This window comes from Lissotriton helveticus, chromosome 10 (genome assembly GCF_964261635.1).
Source record: "Lissotriton helveticus chromosome 10, aLisHel1.1, whole genome shotgun sequence".
Lineage (NCBI taxonomy): Eukaryota > Metazoa > Chordata > Amphibia > Caudata > Salamandridae > Lissotriton > Lissotriton helveticus.
Genome location: NC_136071.1, coordinates 1,118,004,302 through 1,118,019,930, shown reverse-complemented (window position 1 = coordinate 1,118,019,930; position 15,629 = coordinate 1,118,004,302). Strand labels below are relative to the sequence as shown.

General features: G+C 49.6%; 1 protein-coding gene across 1 annotated transcript in view; it reads right to left on the bottom strand.

Annotated features, from left to right (window-relative positions):
- Positions 1-15,629, bottom strand: part of LOC144784834 (maturin) — a 94,920-nt gene that overhangs the window by 56,657 nt on the left and 22,634 nt on the right. The window contains exon 2 of the mRNA XM_078663896.1: positions 7,026-7,148. Within this exon, the coding sequence (XP_078520022.1) occupies positions 7,026-7,148 (123 nt within the window). The remainder of the gene's footprint in view (positions 1-7,025; positions 7,149-15,629) is intronic.

Genomic DNA, 15,629 nt, shown 5'->3' with positions numbered 1-15,629 from the left:
CGCCTGACAAATGTCCTGCAAGGGGACTCCCCGGCCCAGGGCAGTAGTAGCCGCCGTGGCCCGAGTCGAATAGGCCCTCAGCCCAACAGGAGGCTCCTTCCGAGCCAAAGAGTAGCACGCTTTGATGCACAGGACGACCCTCCCCCTGCGAGAGATGGTCCGTTTATGCACCGCCCTTCCCTTCTTCGCACCCACGTAGCCAACAAACAGTTGGTCGTCCACCCGGAACTGGCGAGTGCGATCCATATAAAATGAAAGCGCACGTTTTGGGTCCAGACGATGGAGCCGCTCTTCATCCTTTGAAGGATGCGGAGGCGGGAAGAAGGAGGGTAAGGTGATGTACTGCCCGATGTGAAAAGCAGAGACTACTTTGGGCAGGAAAGAAGGTCTAGTTCTCAGAACCACCTTGTCTGGATGAATGGACATGAAAGGAGGTTTGACAGAAAGAGCCTGGAGCTCACTCACTCTCCTGGCAGAGGTGATGGCAACCAGGAAGGCCGTCTTTAAAGTCAGGAGACGGAGAGGACAGGAATGAAGTGGCTCAAAGGGAGCGCACATCAAGAAGGTCAGAACCAGGTTCAAGTCCCACTGAGGCATCACGAACGGAACAGGTGGATACATGTCCGTGATGCCCTTCAAGAATCTCGTTACAATAGGGGACTTGAACAAAGAAGGTTGATCAGGCAGCCTTAGAAAGGCCGAAAGGGCAGAAAGGTAGCCCTTGACAGTGCCCAGAGCAGAGCCCTGCTGGGCAAGAGAGAGAAGAAAGAGGAGAACCTCGGAGAGAGGGGCAGAAAGAGGGCCCACAGCCTTTGCTGTGCACCATGCCACAAATCTGTTCCACCGGCAGGCGTATACCGACTTTGTGGAGGGACGCCTGGCTGCCAGAATCACATCACAAACTTCAGGAGGCAAGTCAAATGGCCTCAACTGTCGCCGCTCAATCTCCACGCATGGAGGTGGAGACTGGACAGGTTCGGGTGGAGGACCGTCCCCTGCTGCTGCGACAGAAGGTCCTCCCGAAGGGGCAGGCGGATCGAGGGACCGACTGACATGCTGAGTAGCTCGGGATACCAGTACCTTCGAGCCCAGTCCGGAGCCACAAGGATAACTTGGGCCCGGTCGCGCCTGATCTTCTTCAGCACTCTGGGCAGAAGTGGTATAGGCGGAAAGGCGTACAACAGACCGCAACTCCACTCGCGCCGAAAGGCGTCGCCGTGCGAGTGCCGTCTTGGAAACTCCAACGCGCAGAACTGATGACATTGCGCGTTCTCTTCTGTGGCGAATAGATCTAACCAAGGCTCTCCCCATTGCAGAAAGAGGCCTTTCGCCACGTCCGAGTTCAGACGCCATTCGTGATCCACCGAGCACCGACGGCTGAGTTCGTCCGCCCTGGCGTTCAGAGAACCTGCCAGGTGTTGAACCGTCAGAGTCACGCTCTGACGTTCCAGCCATTGCCAGAGACGCAGAGCCTCCTGGCAAAGGGTCCACGACCCCACTCCGCCCTGCTTGTTGCAGTACCACATGGCGGTGGTGTTGTCCGTGAACACCTGCACTACACTCCCGTTGACAAAGGGGAGGAATGCCTTCAGTGCTAGACGGATCGCCCACAGCTACAACAGGTTTATATGGAGCCGGGACTCCGCCGGAGACCAGATGCCTCTGATCTCCGCCTCTCCCAAGTGGCCTCCCCAGCCCTGGAGGGACGCGTCCGTCACAACCACGTGCTCCGGTTGGGGAAGGGAGAGGGATCTGCCTCTGACCCAATCGCGGTCCGTAAGCCACCACTGCAGTTGTCTCGCAGTGCCCTCCGAGATCAAGACATGGTCGGACAAGTTGCCCTGATGCTGGGCCCACTGAAACTTCAGGTCCCACTGCAGAGCCCGCATCCGCCACCGGGCGTGATGCACCAGAAGGATGCAGGAAGCCATCAGCCCCAGCAGCCGCAGCGTCAACCTGACCGAAACCCGGGATAACGGCTGAAAGATGGGAATCAAGGCCTGCATATCCCGGACTCGCCGTTCCGGAGGATAAACCCGAAACTGCGCCGAGTCGAGAACCGCTCCGATGAAAAGGAGCTTTTGAGAGGGACACAGGTGTGATTTCGGCACATTGATGGAAAACCCCAGCTCGTGCAGGAGGTCTGCAGTCATCTGAAGGTGGTGGACGACTGTCTGGGGCGAGCCCGCCTTCAACAACCAGTCGTCCAGGTAGGGGAAGACAAACCCCCACCGGCGCAGATGGGCTGCGACCACCGCCATCACCTTTGTGAACACCCGTGGGGCGCTGGTAAGGCCGAATGGGAGCACGATAAACTGAAAGTGCTCGTGGCCTACCGTGAACCGCAGGTAACGCCGGTGGGCCGGCAGGACGGGGATGTGAAAATACGCATCCTGCAAGTCCAACGCTACCATCCAGTCTTGCGGGTCTAGAGCAGCCAAGACCTGAGCCAAAGTCAACATCTTGAACTTCTCCTTCCGGAGGAAGCCGTTGACGTTCCGTAGATCCAAGATAGGACGTAGGCCCCCTTTGTCCTTCTTGGGTACCAGAAAGTAGTGGGAATAGCAACACACCCTACTTCTAGCCCAGGAACGCGCTCGACGGCTCCCTTGGCCAAGAGGGCCGTAACTTCCTCCTGCAGAAGTGTCAAGTGGTCCCCCGACACGCGGTGGTTCTGCGGTGGCATGGCTGGAGGAGTGGTCTCGAAGGGGAGGGAGTAGCCCCTTCGGACGAGCTGCAGCACCCACCTGTCCGATGTGATAGTGCGCCAGCGGGAGTGGTGATGGCGAACCCTGCCACCCACTGGTGTCACATGGGCCTGAAAGCACGGACTAGGAGGATTTGGAGGCCGATGCTGCGGGGGGAGGTGAGGTCTGACCTCGCCGTTGTCCCCGACCGCCTCCACGGCGGACTCCACGGCCGCCACCGCGTTGAGAAATGTGTTGCGGCGCGTGGCTGGCAGCACGTGTGGGACCGCCCCTTCCTTGGCCACGAAAGGAGCGAAACGAACCTGTTTGCTGGCGCTGGGTCGAGAGACCCAAGGACTTGGCCGTGACCCTGGAGTCCTTGAAGCGCTCCAGCGCGTGGTCCGCTTTGTCGCCAAACAGGCGACTGCCATCGAACGGCATGTCCATCAAGGCATTCTGGACATCTGCCGAAAAGTTGGCGGACCTCAGCCAGGCGTGGCGACGAATCGCCACCGTCGTGGACATCGCTCTGCCCAGCGAGTCGGTCGTATCATGACCACACCTGATGGAGTATTTTGCTGCGTCTCGGCCTTCAATCATAGCCTTGCCGAGCTTTGCCCGTACCTCCTGCGGGCATTCTGGCAGCAGGTCCGCAACCGTATCCCACAGAGAGTGAGTGTAGCGGCCCAAGAGGCATGCGGTGTTGCAAGACCGCAGTCCCAAACTCAGGGACGAGAAGACCTTTTTTCCATACTGGTCGTACCTCTTGGATTCCCGGTCGGGCGGGGCCGACGGGAATGCGGTCTGGGAAGTCGAGGCCTGGATCACCAGACTCTCAGGGGTGGGATGGGTGGACAGGAACTTGGGGTCATCCGGACACGGACGGTGGCGTCTGGCCACGTTCCTATCAACAGGCGAACCTGAAGCGGGCCTGGACCACGTGCCCAAAAGAACGTCAGACAAGGCTTCGTTGAACGGCAGCAGTGGCTCCTGTGGGCATGACTGCGGTTTGAAGACCTCAGTGAGGATGTTAGGCCTCACGGCCGCGACGGGGAGCTCAAGGTGTAAGGCCTTGGCAGCCCTCATCAACACCCCTGAATAAGCAGCCCCCTCCTCCGAAGCCACGGTAGGAGGCGAGACAAAACCAGGGTTAGGAGAGTCGTCCAGACCACTGGCGTCACCCAAATCACCTGTCCAGTCCACATTGTACTGACACTCGCGTGACAGAGGGTCCTCAGACCCCTCCCAACCCTCTCCGTAATCTACATCTTCACCATATTCGGAATCAACAATGTAGACCGGCTCCCCGGGGTCCACAGGCCCCGTCGGACTCGGCGTCGGGCGACGCCGGTCCGACTCCGCGTCGGAGATGGTATGGGGCGGCGCCGCGCAGGGGCGGCATCGGGGGCAACCCCGATGGAATCGGCGCCGGAGAGGCCGGTAGACCAGCCGGCGTCGACCCTGAGGGTCCCTGCGGCACCGGGGTCGGAGCCGTCGGCGGCGCCGGAGCACCCGACGGCGTCGAGGCAGGAGCACCCGAACCGCTAGGGCCCCCGGACGGGAGCACAGGGCCCGAAGGCGCCGTAGGCCCCGTCGGAGGAGACAGTGCCCTCATGGCCATGAGGAACTCCTCTATCTCCCCGGGCGTCGCGCCTTGCCCAGGGACCGTAGGGTATGGAGCAGGACGCGCCGGCGACTCACGCGGAGCCGCGGGGCCACCCGAACCCCCGGCCGCATCTCGCGAGCGTCGGGGGGGGGGGGGGGATTCGGGGGTACGATGACGACACCCCGACTTCTTGTGTTTCCTACCTGAGGAACCAGAGGAATGGTGACGACTTCCGGAGCACTCGTGGCGGCTCCGCGACCACTCCCTCGACCGCTCCCTCGACCTCCGGCCGGACCGGGACCGCTCTCGACGCGGGGCCGACACCCGCAGCGCGAGTAGCTTGCGGGACCGCTCCCGCCTAGCTTTACTCGTCAGGGCCCGGCAGTCGACACAGTCGTCCACGGCGTGGTCGGGGCCCAGGCACCGGAGGCAGAGTCGGTGATGATCCGTGACCGACATCGTGCGGTTACAGCCGTCACAGTTCTTAAAACCGGGCATCCTACCGGCACCGTAAGAAGAATCAAGGATTCACAAAACTTTGGTCAAAAGACCGGAGTACTGCACTTCTCGGATCTGCGCTAACTGGCGCGGAAAAAAGAAGAACGGACGTCAGCGCGCGGAGGCGGCGTCTATATACTCCAGCGACGTCATCACGGCGCACGACGCCAACGACGGATGCGGAGCCGCAGGGGACGCCTGCAGACGACGCCTACCGACGCGCAGGGGTACTGCTACGCAAAAGTTTCCGGATCCAGACTGACGCCTGGGGATATTCTATGGTAAGGAATCTAATACTAACCTGTTTCTTTCAGATTTCTGGATTTACAGTGAGCCTTTCAGCTCAACGACAAGGAATGATTCAAGTACGTGAATTCTTGAAAGATCCAATACTGGTAAATGTAAACATTATTCACAGACATAGATTGGTAGTTTGAAAAGAACTTCTTGCATCCCATACACATATTTTGAGAACATCATAAGTAAGGGCAATTTAATTCAAAGCTTAATATGGAAAACAACCCTTGCGTCTAAATATAAAGTGTCTCTTTAAAGGTGACACTAAGGGACAAAGAATACTTCCCTCAAAGGACCATGCCAGTCAGTCAGGAAGGGGGACTACCTTAAATTCCGTACAACACAATCCTTTTGCAGTCAAGACTTCAGTGATAGACCATGCTTCATGGGAGAGACGTTAACTCTGTTGACTACTGAGCCAAAGAGGTCCTACTTTCCAGTGGTCATGGCCACTGAATGGCCATGTTCAGCCAGATATAAAGGGTGGGAGAGGGAGTTTCATCATGGCCCAGCAAAGCATGCAGGCATGTGTGGGGAATGGTTTGTTGTTACTATGGAAATGTACCTTAAGGCATTTTCGTTCTGTGGTGATTATGCAAAGTCTGCTTTTTTATACATATCTCCAGGTATTGCCAGTGTTCTACCTGTAAGATTAGTACGTCAGAACAAAACAGGGCTATCCTATTAGGGTAATGTAAATCAAAGGAGGACAACAATCTTGGGGAAAGAACATCTTCTGGCTGACTATTAATAATGAGTACTAGGAGTTCAACCAACCATCCAGAATAAGCATATGCTGCTTCTTTTACATGAGAAAAGGGGGCTGCTCGTTATAACCACCCACATGCTATTGGGCAATAATAGCTGTAACTTAGTTTTAGGTCAAGCCTAGAGTCAGTCTTCATGTACTGCTCTGCGAGACTTGTAGTAGAGTACGGAATAAACGCCCCGCCCGCTCTCCTCCCATATTTGTCATTGGCTTGTGTCATTGTCCTTCGTAAATGCTGGCTTCTGATTCGGAAATAGGCTGGTTAGTCCCTCCTTAGTACCGGCCTTGTCTTTATTTGTAACTTCCCATGGCGACTGGCCCTTTTACTTTGGTCGTTACATGGTATGTGTTATTTAGTCTTGTAAGCACACATTTTTTGCTTTGCTTCTGCTCGTGTACCAACACAGCGGCTGCTTCATGGACGCCGCACTGCACGTTTTGGATTTTTATAGCTCGATCAAATGCAGCATGTCTGATGCCATTTTATGTATTTACTAAACTGCGCTGATTTGACTTTAAGTGCAGGCCTTTATTTATTTATAAACGGTGCTGATTTAGATTTAAGAAGCTGAGGTGACCGCCATGTTTCAACATGCGCTTTTGTTTCTGTACGGAGCCGGCCAGAGAGTTTGGATTTACAGGCCAGCCCCTCCCCCGTCTCGCTCTCCTACCAAGGAGAAGGGTGCAACAAAAACAAAAAACAAGCATTTGCCGTGCAATAGGTCTCACATTTACGAGAGTTTAACCCCTTCCATGTGGCCGCGATTCCCCTGCTGTGCTGTACACAAACGAACAGGGCGGGGCCGTGACGAACCCCAGCCGTCATCAGCACACGAGCACCGTAGTGCATGACGGCTGAGGTTCGTCATCAGCATGGAAGGGGTTAAGCTATTGTCATTGTAAATGACAGTGCATTTCATTTAGGTTTTAAAAACCAAAACATAAATAAAAGGCATGGTCATTTACAATGCCAATAGCTCAAACGCGCTTAAATGCAATACCTATTGCATTGCAAATGATTGTTTCCCTGGAGCCCTGGCTCTTAGATGATGAGGCATCACTGTGGTGCATGAATTAAGAAGTGATAGCACAGAGACAAAAGAAACGCAATTACCAAATTGAACCATCAACTCCACAGTGAAGCACAGAGGACACAAAGTGTGCTTACCGGTCTGAATGACTTGAAGACCTTTTCCAGTATTTCATGTAGTGTCTTTTTGCCACAGGAAGAGATGTAGTCTTGCGCAAGCTGCAGAAATGGCAAACAGTCCTCACTTTCACTCCACACGTGCTAGAATGTAAATAGCCAGACAATGCCATGTGGGTTAATCGCTATATGATGTAGCAGAGTACACTCTTGATACAGGAAGATATTTCTATTAAAATTACCACAATTTATTACAAACTGGAAACACACAAACTAAAAAAATTAATACTGGGCAGCAATACATCTTGTTAAGAAAGAAAATCTATGAAAATATTAAATATTTTCAGCTATTAGTGCCACAAAGTACAAAGGTACTACAGAACACTTATACTATTTGGGTTCTTACTTAAAAGGTCAAAAAGTACTCTGCAAACTACCTTACATAACTTGTTTCATACAACCTATGTGACCCACTGCATTTCAGTATTTAATTTCAGCTACAGACAATGTAGATGTACTAGAGAGAAAGAGTGCTATGTAATGTATGACAACAGCAAACAACCTGCAGGGACTAAAATAAATAAATATATCCATCTATCCATCTACTCTCTTAGGAGTAGCTATGCGCAATAGAACTGCCTGCCTGTCTATCTGCCTATGCTACTGAAATAGCTGAAACTATCCTACGACACAAAATCGACACCTGCTTTTTAACAGAACCTGGCTGAATGACCACTCATCCCCTTATAGCGACCTTCTCGCCCCATCGGGCATCTCAATCATTTGGTGTGATCACAAGGACCACACTGGTGGGGGGGCTAGCGATCATCCATAAAAATAGTCTTTGCCTAATCCCCTCAACACAACAAAATACCCCACTTACGAATATTTAGTAGTTCAACTTTCCTCCGAAGGCCCTAATCCCATCAAATTTCATGTTATCTACCATCTGCCAGGTGGAAAATCTCAATACTTTGAAGACCTAATTATGAAAAACCCCCTCAAGGGCAGAGTAGATATCATACTAGGAGACCTAAACCTGCACCTAAACAATGCCGAAGATCCAACAGTACAAGCCTTAGCCTCCCTCCCGGAAGCGAATGATCTCACCCAAAACTGCAACAAGCAACCCAACAATAAAAGGTCTACCCTCGCCGCAATCATTTCGAAGCATGACAGCATATCCCTCCACACAATTCTTCCTTCAGGCTGGACTGACCACCACATAATTATTTTTAACCTCAATATTACCCAACTTAAGTTCCACTCCCAAACCATTCTACCTAAGCACTGGGCGAGGAACACACGCCGAATACCCCAGTCAGTTGCCTCATTTCTTCTCCACTCGACCTGAACTCATCTGATAATTTCACCTACCACCACAACACAAAAATGGCAGAACTTCTGGACACGATCGCTACATGGAAACTCAAGTAGTACCCCCTCCAGTTTCTGGTTTAACAAAGACCGTAACAAGGAGAGGCGTCAACTTAGATTGGCTGAAAGAACCTAGACACTGCAACCCTTGCTAACCCACCTCTTTCTCCTCCAAGCTGAACGCCTAAAATACAAAAAACATATCTTCAGAGAAAAATCCAAATTTTTCCGAGCCCGGCTTGACCAATCTAGGAGCAGACCTAAAGACCTCTTCAATATCATTAAACACTAAACCTCCTCCCCACCACCTCACTCATCCTGACTTTATTAAGCTCTGTGAAGAGTTCGCCACATTCTTCTCTGAAAAAAAAGCAAACATCTAACTCTCACTGGACCTCGCCCCCTTACCCCACCCTATATCAAAGACACCCTCTCTAAAAATGAGGACCTATACAATGCCCCACTGACAACTGATGATGCCCCCCCAACCTCCGTCCCTCAGCAATACAGAACACCAACCTCATTGGATTGCAACAGAAAACGAGGCACAGTGGATGGAATTTGACCCAATCCCTGAAGAAGAAGTCCTCAGAATACTTGCCTGCCTAAAGCCAACTTCTGACCCCCTTCCTTCCACGCTTGTAAAAAAATTATAAACAAAATACTCCCTCCTAAATTGACTAAAACCATTAACTCCTCATTAACTACCAGCTCCATGCTGGCCTCCCTTAAAATCAGCCAATTCACCCCCCTCATCAAGAAGCCGGAAGCCGACCAGAATGACCTGAATATTTACAGACCTATAACCGTTCTTCACCTCCGTGCCAAAACCACTGAAAAAAGTGTGCCTGCACAACTCAACAATCACACTGAAAAATACAACCAGCACGTATGATACCTTCCAATCTGGGTTCAGGAAAGGCTGCAACACAGAGACTGTAATACTGAACATCACAGACTTCCTGCACAGGTCTCTGGATGATGGCCAAGCTTGCCTACTAGTCCTCCTAGACCTCTTGCAGCCTTTGATACTATCAACCATGACATTCTCCTAATCACCCTTTCACAGATGGCAGGCATCAATGGTACAGTCCTTCAGTGGTTTGCTTCCTTCCTAGTCCAGCGCTCTCAACTAATTAAACAAAAAAACTACACCTCAACAGCAAAGCCAGTCGCACAAGGTGTTCTTAAGGATCAATTATATCTCCTACCCTATTTAAAGGCTATTTGGAACCCCATACAATATTCCTGAAACAAGATGGAACTGCCTACCATCTTTATGCAGATGACATCAAACTCTACATAAAAATTTCGCCAGCTAATGGCGTACAACACTTAAATAGTATTCTTTCCGCAGTTCAATCCTGGCTGACCAGCAACTGCCTTAAGCTCAACCCCAACAAAACCGAACTCCTCTTCATCCAAACAAAAGAGAAGTCCTATCCTATTCACATCTGGCATGACAACCTCACTGTATTAAACTGTAAACTATCCATCTCTAGCTCTGTTAAATCTCTAGGGATTACGCTGGACAGTGACCTGAACATGAAAAATCATATTAACTTACATAATAACATTAAGTGCCTTCTACATGCTGAAGCACCTTAAAAAAGTCAACCCTTTCATTCCCCTCGAATACCTAAAGACCGTGATGCAATCCCTAGTCCTCTCCAAGTTGGACTACAGCAACGCAACAATAACGGACACACGAGATGTGGGTCCTAACAGATATGGCATGATGACAGAAGCCACACGGTTCAAAACCTGTTTTCTTTGAAGACATCATCGTGACACACCAGGAGGAAAATTCCTCAAAAAATTCCTTTGACAAAACGTCGACAGACGGGTAGTTCTTTCTCTGGATCAGCGCTAAGTGGCGCGAAAAGAACGGACGTCAGCGCGCAGAGGTGGCACCTATACAGGTGACGCTGACGTTACTTCAGGCGCGGGCGGAAGCATGCAGAGATAATCGCCAACACCTACCGGTGTGAAAGAGTACCGCTCGCGCAAACATTTACCGGAGCAGTCTGACACCTGGAGAATTAAAAAGGAAGGAATCTGCGGCTAGATGTCTCCATCAGATATTTGTATTTACACATTACATTTTAATAACATTAAATTGTGACCTCAAAGTGCGCTTTTGGTACTGAAGCATGCAGAAAGACAACGGCTGAACTTAAACAATTCCAGCCACAGATATTTTAGGTCGAGCCTAAGAGCAGCACCCATGCAATGTTCGCTCTGCGAAGCATGCTGTATTGGGAGTATGCGGTTGAAGGCCCGCCCACTCTCCGCCCATATTGGTCATTGGCTTAGGTCATTGCCCTTCGTAAATGCTGGCTTCTGATTCATACATAGGCCGGTTTGTCCCTCTTTAGTACCGACTTGTCTTCACTTGAATCCTCCCACAATAACTGGCCCTTTTACTTCGGTTGTTACACGGTCCGCTGTATAAGTTGCTGAGCACTATTTTCTGTAATGCTCTACCCATATTCCACCCGCAGCATCGGAGCACCCGCCCGCTTTGTTTTAAATGGTGATATATATATATTTTTTTAATTACAGCGCAGTAAGCTTTAAAGCGGCTGCGCTTATTTAAATACTTAATATACGGCGTGGTCCGCATTCACTTTAGCGGCTGCGCCTATATAATTTTTACCAGCGTTGGCTGCTTTCACTTTAGCGGCCACCCTACAGAGTTTTTTTTATTACTTTTTGTTTTACTTTGGGTGAAAGCACCATAAGCGCTTTCACTATAATGGTGGGCCCGCCCCTTTATTTAGACACTGCTCATGTTAACCTGAATATGCAAGCAGTGTTTATAAAAAAGGGGTTTGGCCACCATTATAGTGGTCTCGCATTTGCGAGAGTTTGAGCTCTTCGCATTAAAAACACCAATGCCTTTTATATGTGTGTTCCTTTTAAAAAAACATAAATAAAAGACATTGTGCCAATAGCTTAAACGCTCGCAAATGAGCTACCGATTGCATTGAAAATGCTTGTTTTAATGGGATTAGAGTAGGGCACCAAGTCCAAGCACCAGTTGATATCCCTCCAGTGGGAAGCTGACCATGACTCGTTCCAAAGGCGAGAACAATGAAGGAATCGTTTTAAAGGCTGGTAAACGGACAATCAAAAGTATAACAACAAACCAGACATCAAAGAATGTATTAAATAACTAAATTATAAAACCAATACATTACTTATCCTAATTTTAATAATAAAACATACTGGCTGAATATAAATCAAACACCAAAAAGTATTGTATCAATAATATAATCAAAGAGCCCTGGAAAACGCCAGGTTTTAGAAGGCCATATTGTAGCTTCTAAAACTCACATGCTGATCATTTTAGGATTAAAAATAACACGTCAGTGGTGACTAAACATGGAACGGTTTTCCTTCTCATGACTCACGTTACAGTGGCTCATTGTGCTTATTGACTTACGTCAAAGAATAAAGTTGCACTATGAATATCACGGCTGTGTAAAAGTAACAAATATAGCAATGGTGTAGCATCAACAAATAGGTCGCCCATGGAAGCGAAATGTTAGCGTGTCTTGGGACAAAATGTACAATTTATTGGTGCAGAACAGGAGAATGCTTCCAATTAAGTTCAACCACAGAACCTTTGAATAATGTTTTGTACAAGTATCAAATGTCAGCAAAGGCATACAAATACGATATGCACCGTTTATAGCTCACTTCACAAATACCTATAGAAAAACAACGAAAATAGAAGAGCTACAAGTTGAACAAGCATTGCCAAAGCCAACAGATCTGATGTTGATAAGCTGGTGAGATGATTACATCTGCTTTTAATATTGAAAGCATATGCCACAAAAAAGCAGATACATAAACGTGGTTGCTATATTCCTGCAATAAGATTTTAAAATTAAAAACCATTCACCAAACCGACCGTTTCACTAGTCATAATATTTTTTTTACATAACAAGCCTTCCAGTTGCGCCATGCATTTTATTATTATTTGTAAATGAGACAAGAGTAACTTATCACTAGTTGAAGCTCGCCCATCACAAGCAGCTACAATGTTACAATGTCAATAAAACTCTGTATAACAGCAACTTTAACAAGTATTGGCAAAGACAATAGGTCTCGCCAATCTGACGTATCCGCTTTGCCAATGGTGTTTAGCCACAATTCATAACATCAACTGAATCAATGGGATGGCTGGGCCAAAGCAGCACAGAGGAGCACAGAAGCAACACATGGGTGAGGCTAGTGTGGTAGTTTGGGCACGGACGGACATGAAAGCAACGAGGGGAGGGCGAGAGAGACAAGTAAGTTGCCCGGTGGGAAGCACCATAGGGAAGGGAGGGATACGGCAGCGGTTAGGGGGAGCTACTGGGGAGAAGCACAAGGGCAAGCGCTACAGGGAGAGGTGCATGCGACAGATGTACGTCAGGCAGACAGCTCAAAAACAAACACTCGGAGTGCTGTGGAAGCAAAATCATGCCCATAACTTTCGACACCAAGAATTTACCTCAATCCGTTCTCCCACAGTTTACTGGACTGGAGACTGTGTTAAGCCTAAATTTCACTAGGCAATGTGCACCCACGTTCAGGCACCTCCCCAAGCATAAGTAGCAGAGTAAAAACAGCTCATTAACTAATTGATCGACTCAATAATTTAGTTCTAGGTCAATGAAAAGTTAAAAGGTTTTATTACAAAAAGTTCAAAATAATCAGTACATGGTCAATGCTATGAAGGCTCAATGATGCAAAGTTACAAAAAGTATATAAAAATAAGAATACATTTTAAGTCTCAGTGGGCAGCAAAATCATAAGAAAATAGTACAGTAACCCTAGTAGCATAGTAAAACTCAGTAAAATCTCTGGCTCACCCACAAAATCAAGTGGTTGTTATACACAATTCTTGCATAGTAAATCAGGAAAGCTTCAGAATAATAGTGATGTGAGCAAAAAGTATCATCTCTTTAGCTAACCAGACCACAAAAATACTACAGGTCATTACTTTAACACATAGGCACATCAGATTTCAAAAAAACATATTCAGCAACCTCTATGCTAATGCCATCTGGAGATGTTCAACCAAATATGGAACATTTAAACAGCAAGACTTTCTCCCAGTGAATGTACCCTCTGAAGAAACCAAATTGTTTAGATACTGGTTGCAATCTTACATCCGCACCTCAACATGATCAACACGAGCAAGACAACTACTTCAGTGGAACTAAGCCATTATGTCAACAGTTTACAGCTTACTTTTACTTCCAAAGATAGCACCATCTTGTTCAAAATGGAGTTTATGTAAATATGAGGTCTCACTAAAAATCATTAAACGCTTCCGTGTGTCGGATGGCCCCCGGCCGTCTGACGTCACGTGGGTGGGTGCAGAGTACAGCCGTGGGCCGTCCGAACCACGCATGCGTCAAATTTTTCATCACCACGGGGGAATTCCGGCTCCAGCGAAGCGGTTAATAACTTCAAGTCTATACATCATATGATTATGGAATGGGGCATGGCCACCATTTTGGAATCAGGCCTGTGGGGCCTATGTTGACTGGCTGGAAAATCAAAGGAGGCAGCTACTTTTCAGGACTCAGGCTGGACTCATGCGCATAGAGTTGGCGGTGGAACGTTGGAAGGCGATTAACTCACTATTGTCGGGGGCAATTGGCGGTTGGCTATGTCTGGCCATGCTTCTTGATGGGGGGGATGAGGGGGTGCGAGGTTGGGGGAGGGCCAGGTGCGGAAAATGGACTTTTCAGCTTAATCCCTGTGAAATACTCACGGAGCAGCTTCTGCTTGGACTCCCTTTGCTGAGGAGTGGCTGCTTGTGCTTTGCGGGCCCCTGGTGGTGGGCACACTGTACTTGTGAGCGTCTCACCGGGGGTTCGCCAATACCGGTGGGTGCCCTGCTCCCTGTACGAGAGGAGAACCAACCTGTGGCACTCTGAACTGCGATTATATGTACCCGCAGAGGGACTGGACCTACCTCCACCATGGACCAACGTGCCACCATGTGTAAATCAGGGGCAAAGACCGCCGGGTCGGCCAAGGAGGAGAGTACTGCTGAGCAATCGCAGCCGGGACCAGAAGATCCCGTCCAACAGCAGCTGAAGCAAATCCTTGATGCCATCGCTGACACTAAAGCCACCCTCCACCAGGACATCATCACTGTGGGACTATTACGCGATGAACATAAGAAACTATCTGACAGGGTTAAGGATACGGAGATCAGTCTAGCAGCCGTGATGCCGGCCCAAAAAGCGACGAATCAACAGTTAAGTGCCCTCACGGACAGAGTGAGTGTTTTGGAATGTAGGGCAGAAGATGCAGAAGGACGCAATTGGAGGAAGAAATTAGAGTGGTTGTGCGCGACATGGTGTCCGATCTCGAAAATTGGTTCAAATCGGTCGTTGCCCCGGAGGGTTTATCAACCTTCTATGCGTTGGAACGGGCCTACAGAGTGGCTGTTAAGCAGCTGGCTCCGGGCCGACCTCCGAGACCAGCCGTGGCCCGCCTGCTCCACTTCCGGGACAGGGACTTACTGCTGCAGAGAGCAAGAACGGAGGGGCCCTTCATTGTGGATAATGGCAGAGTTACCCTATTCCCTGACTATACCCTGGAGGTTCAACGGAGGCGAGCCTCATACCTGGAGCTCAATAAGGCTCTGAGCGATGAGGATCTACAATATTCCCGGATGTTCCCGGCCCGCCTGCGCATCAACCTTGAGGACACTACTCACTATTTTTACTCCCCTGCGGAGGGGCATGGGACTGGCTGGAAGGCTACAAGGGCGGACTGACCAGCGATATGAACCGCAAGGGGCAGAGGCCGAGGGTCAAGACCTCTGCATAGCAAATCTTGGAGGAGGGTCCAGAGGAAGCCTTCCTCGACACAGGCTGTGAAGGAACGAGCTGCAGCATTACAGGCACTGGCATCACTGTCGCAGAACCTGAGCCCACCTCCAACACACGATGAAGCTGGGTCTTCTAAGGAGTCGGCAGTCAATGACTCGGACACATCACATAGTAGCAGTGTGAAGCTGCCTGTGGTAACGCCTCAAAGTGTGGATGACAGTGTGTGATAGTATTGATAGATCATAGCGGCTATGTAGTCCTGAGAATATTGAGGCTCTTACTGGTTATGGGGTCCTGAAGCTAGCTTTGGTTGAACACATCTGGTGCACTGCAAGCTAGGCATACGTCCCTAGTCAGCTGCGCTCACTTTTACCTCTGAACTAGTCTGAGGTTTCTTTGT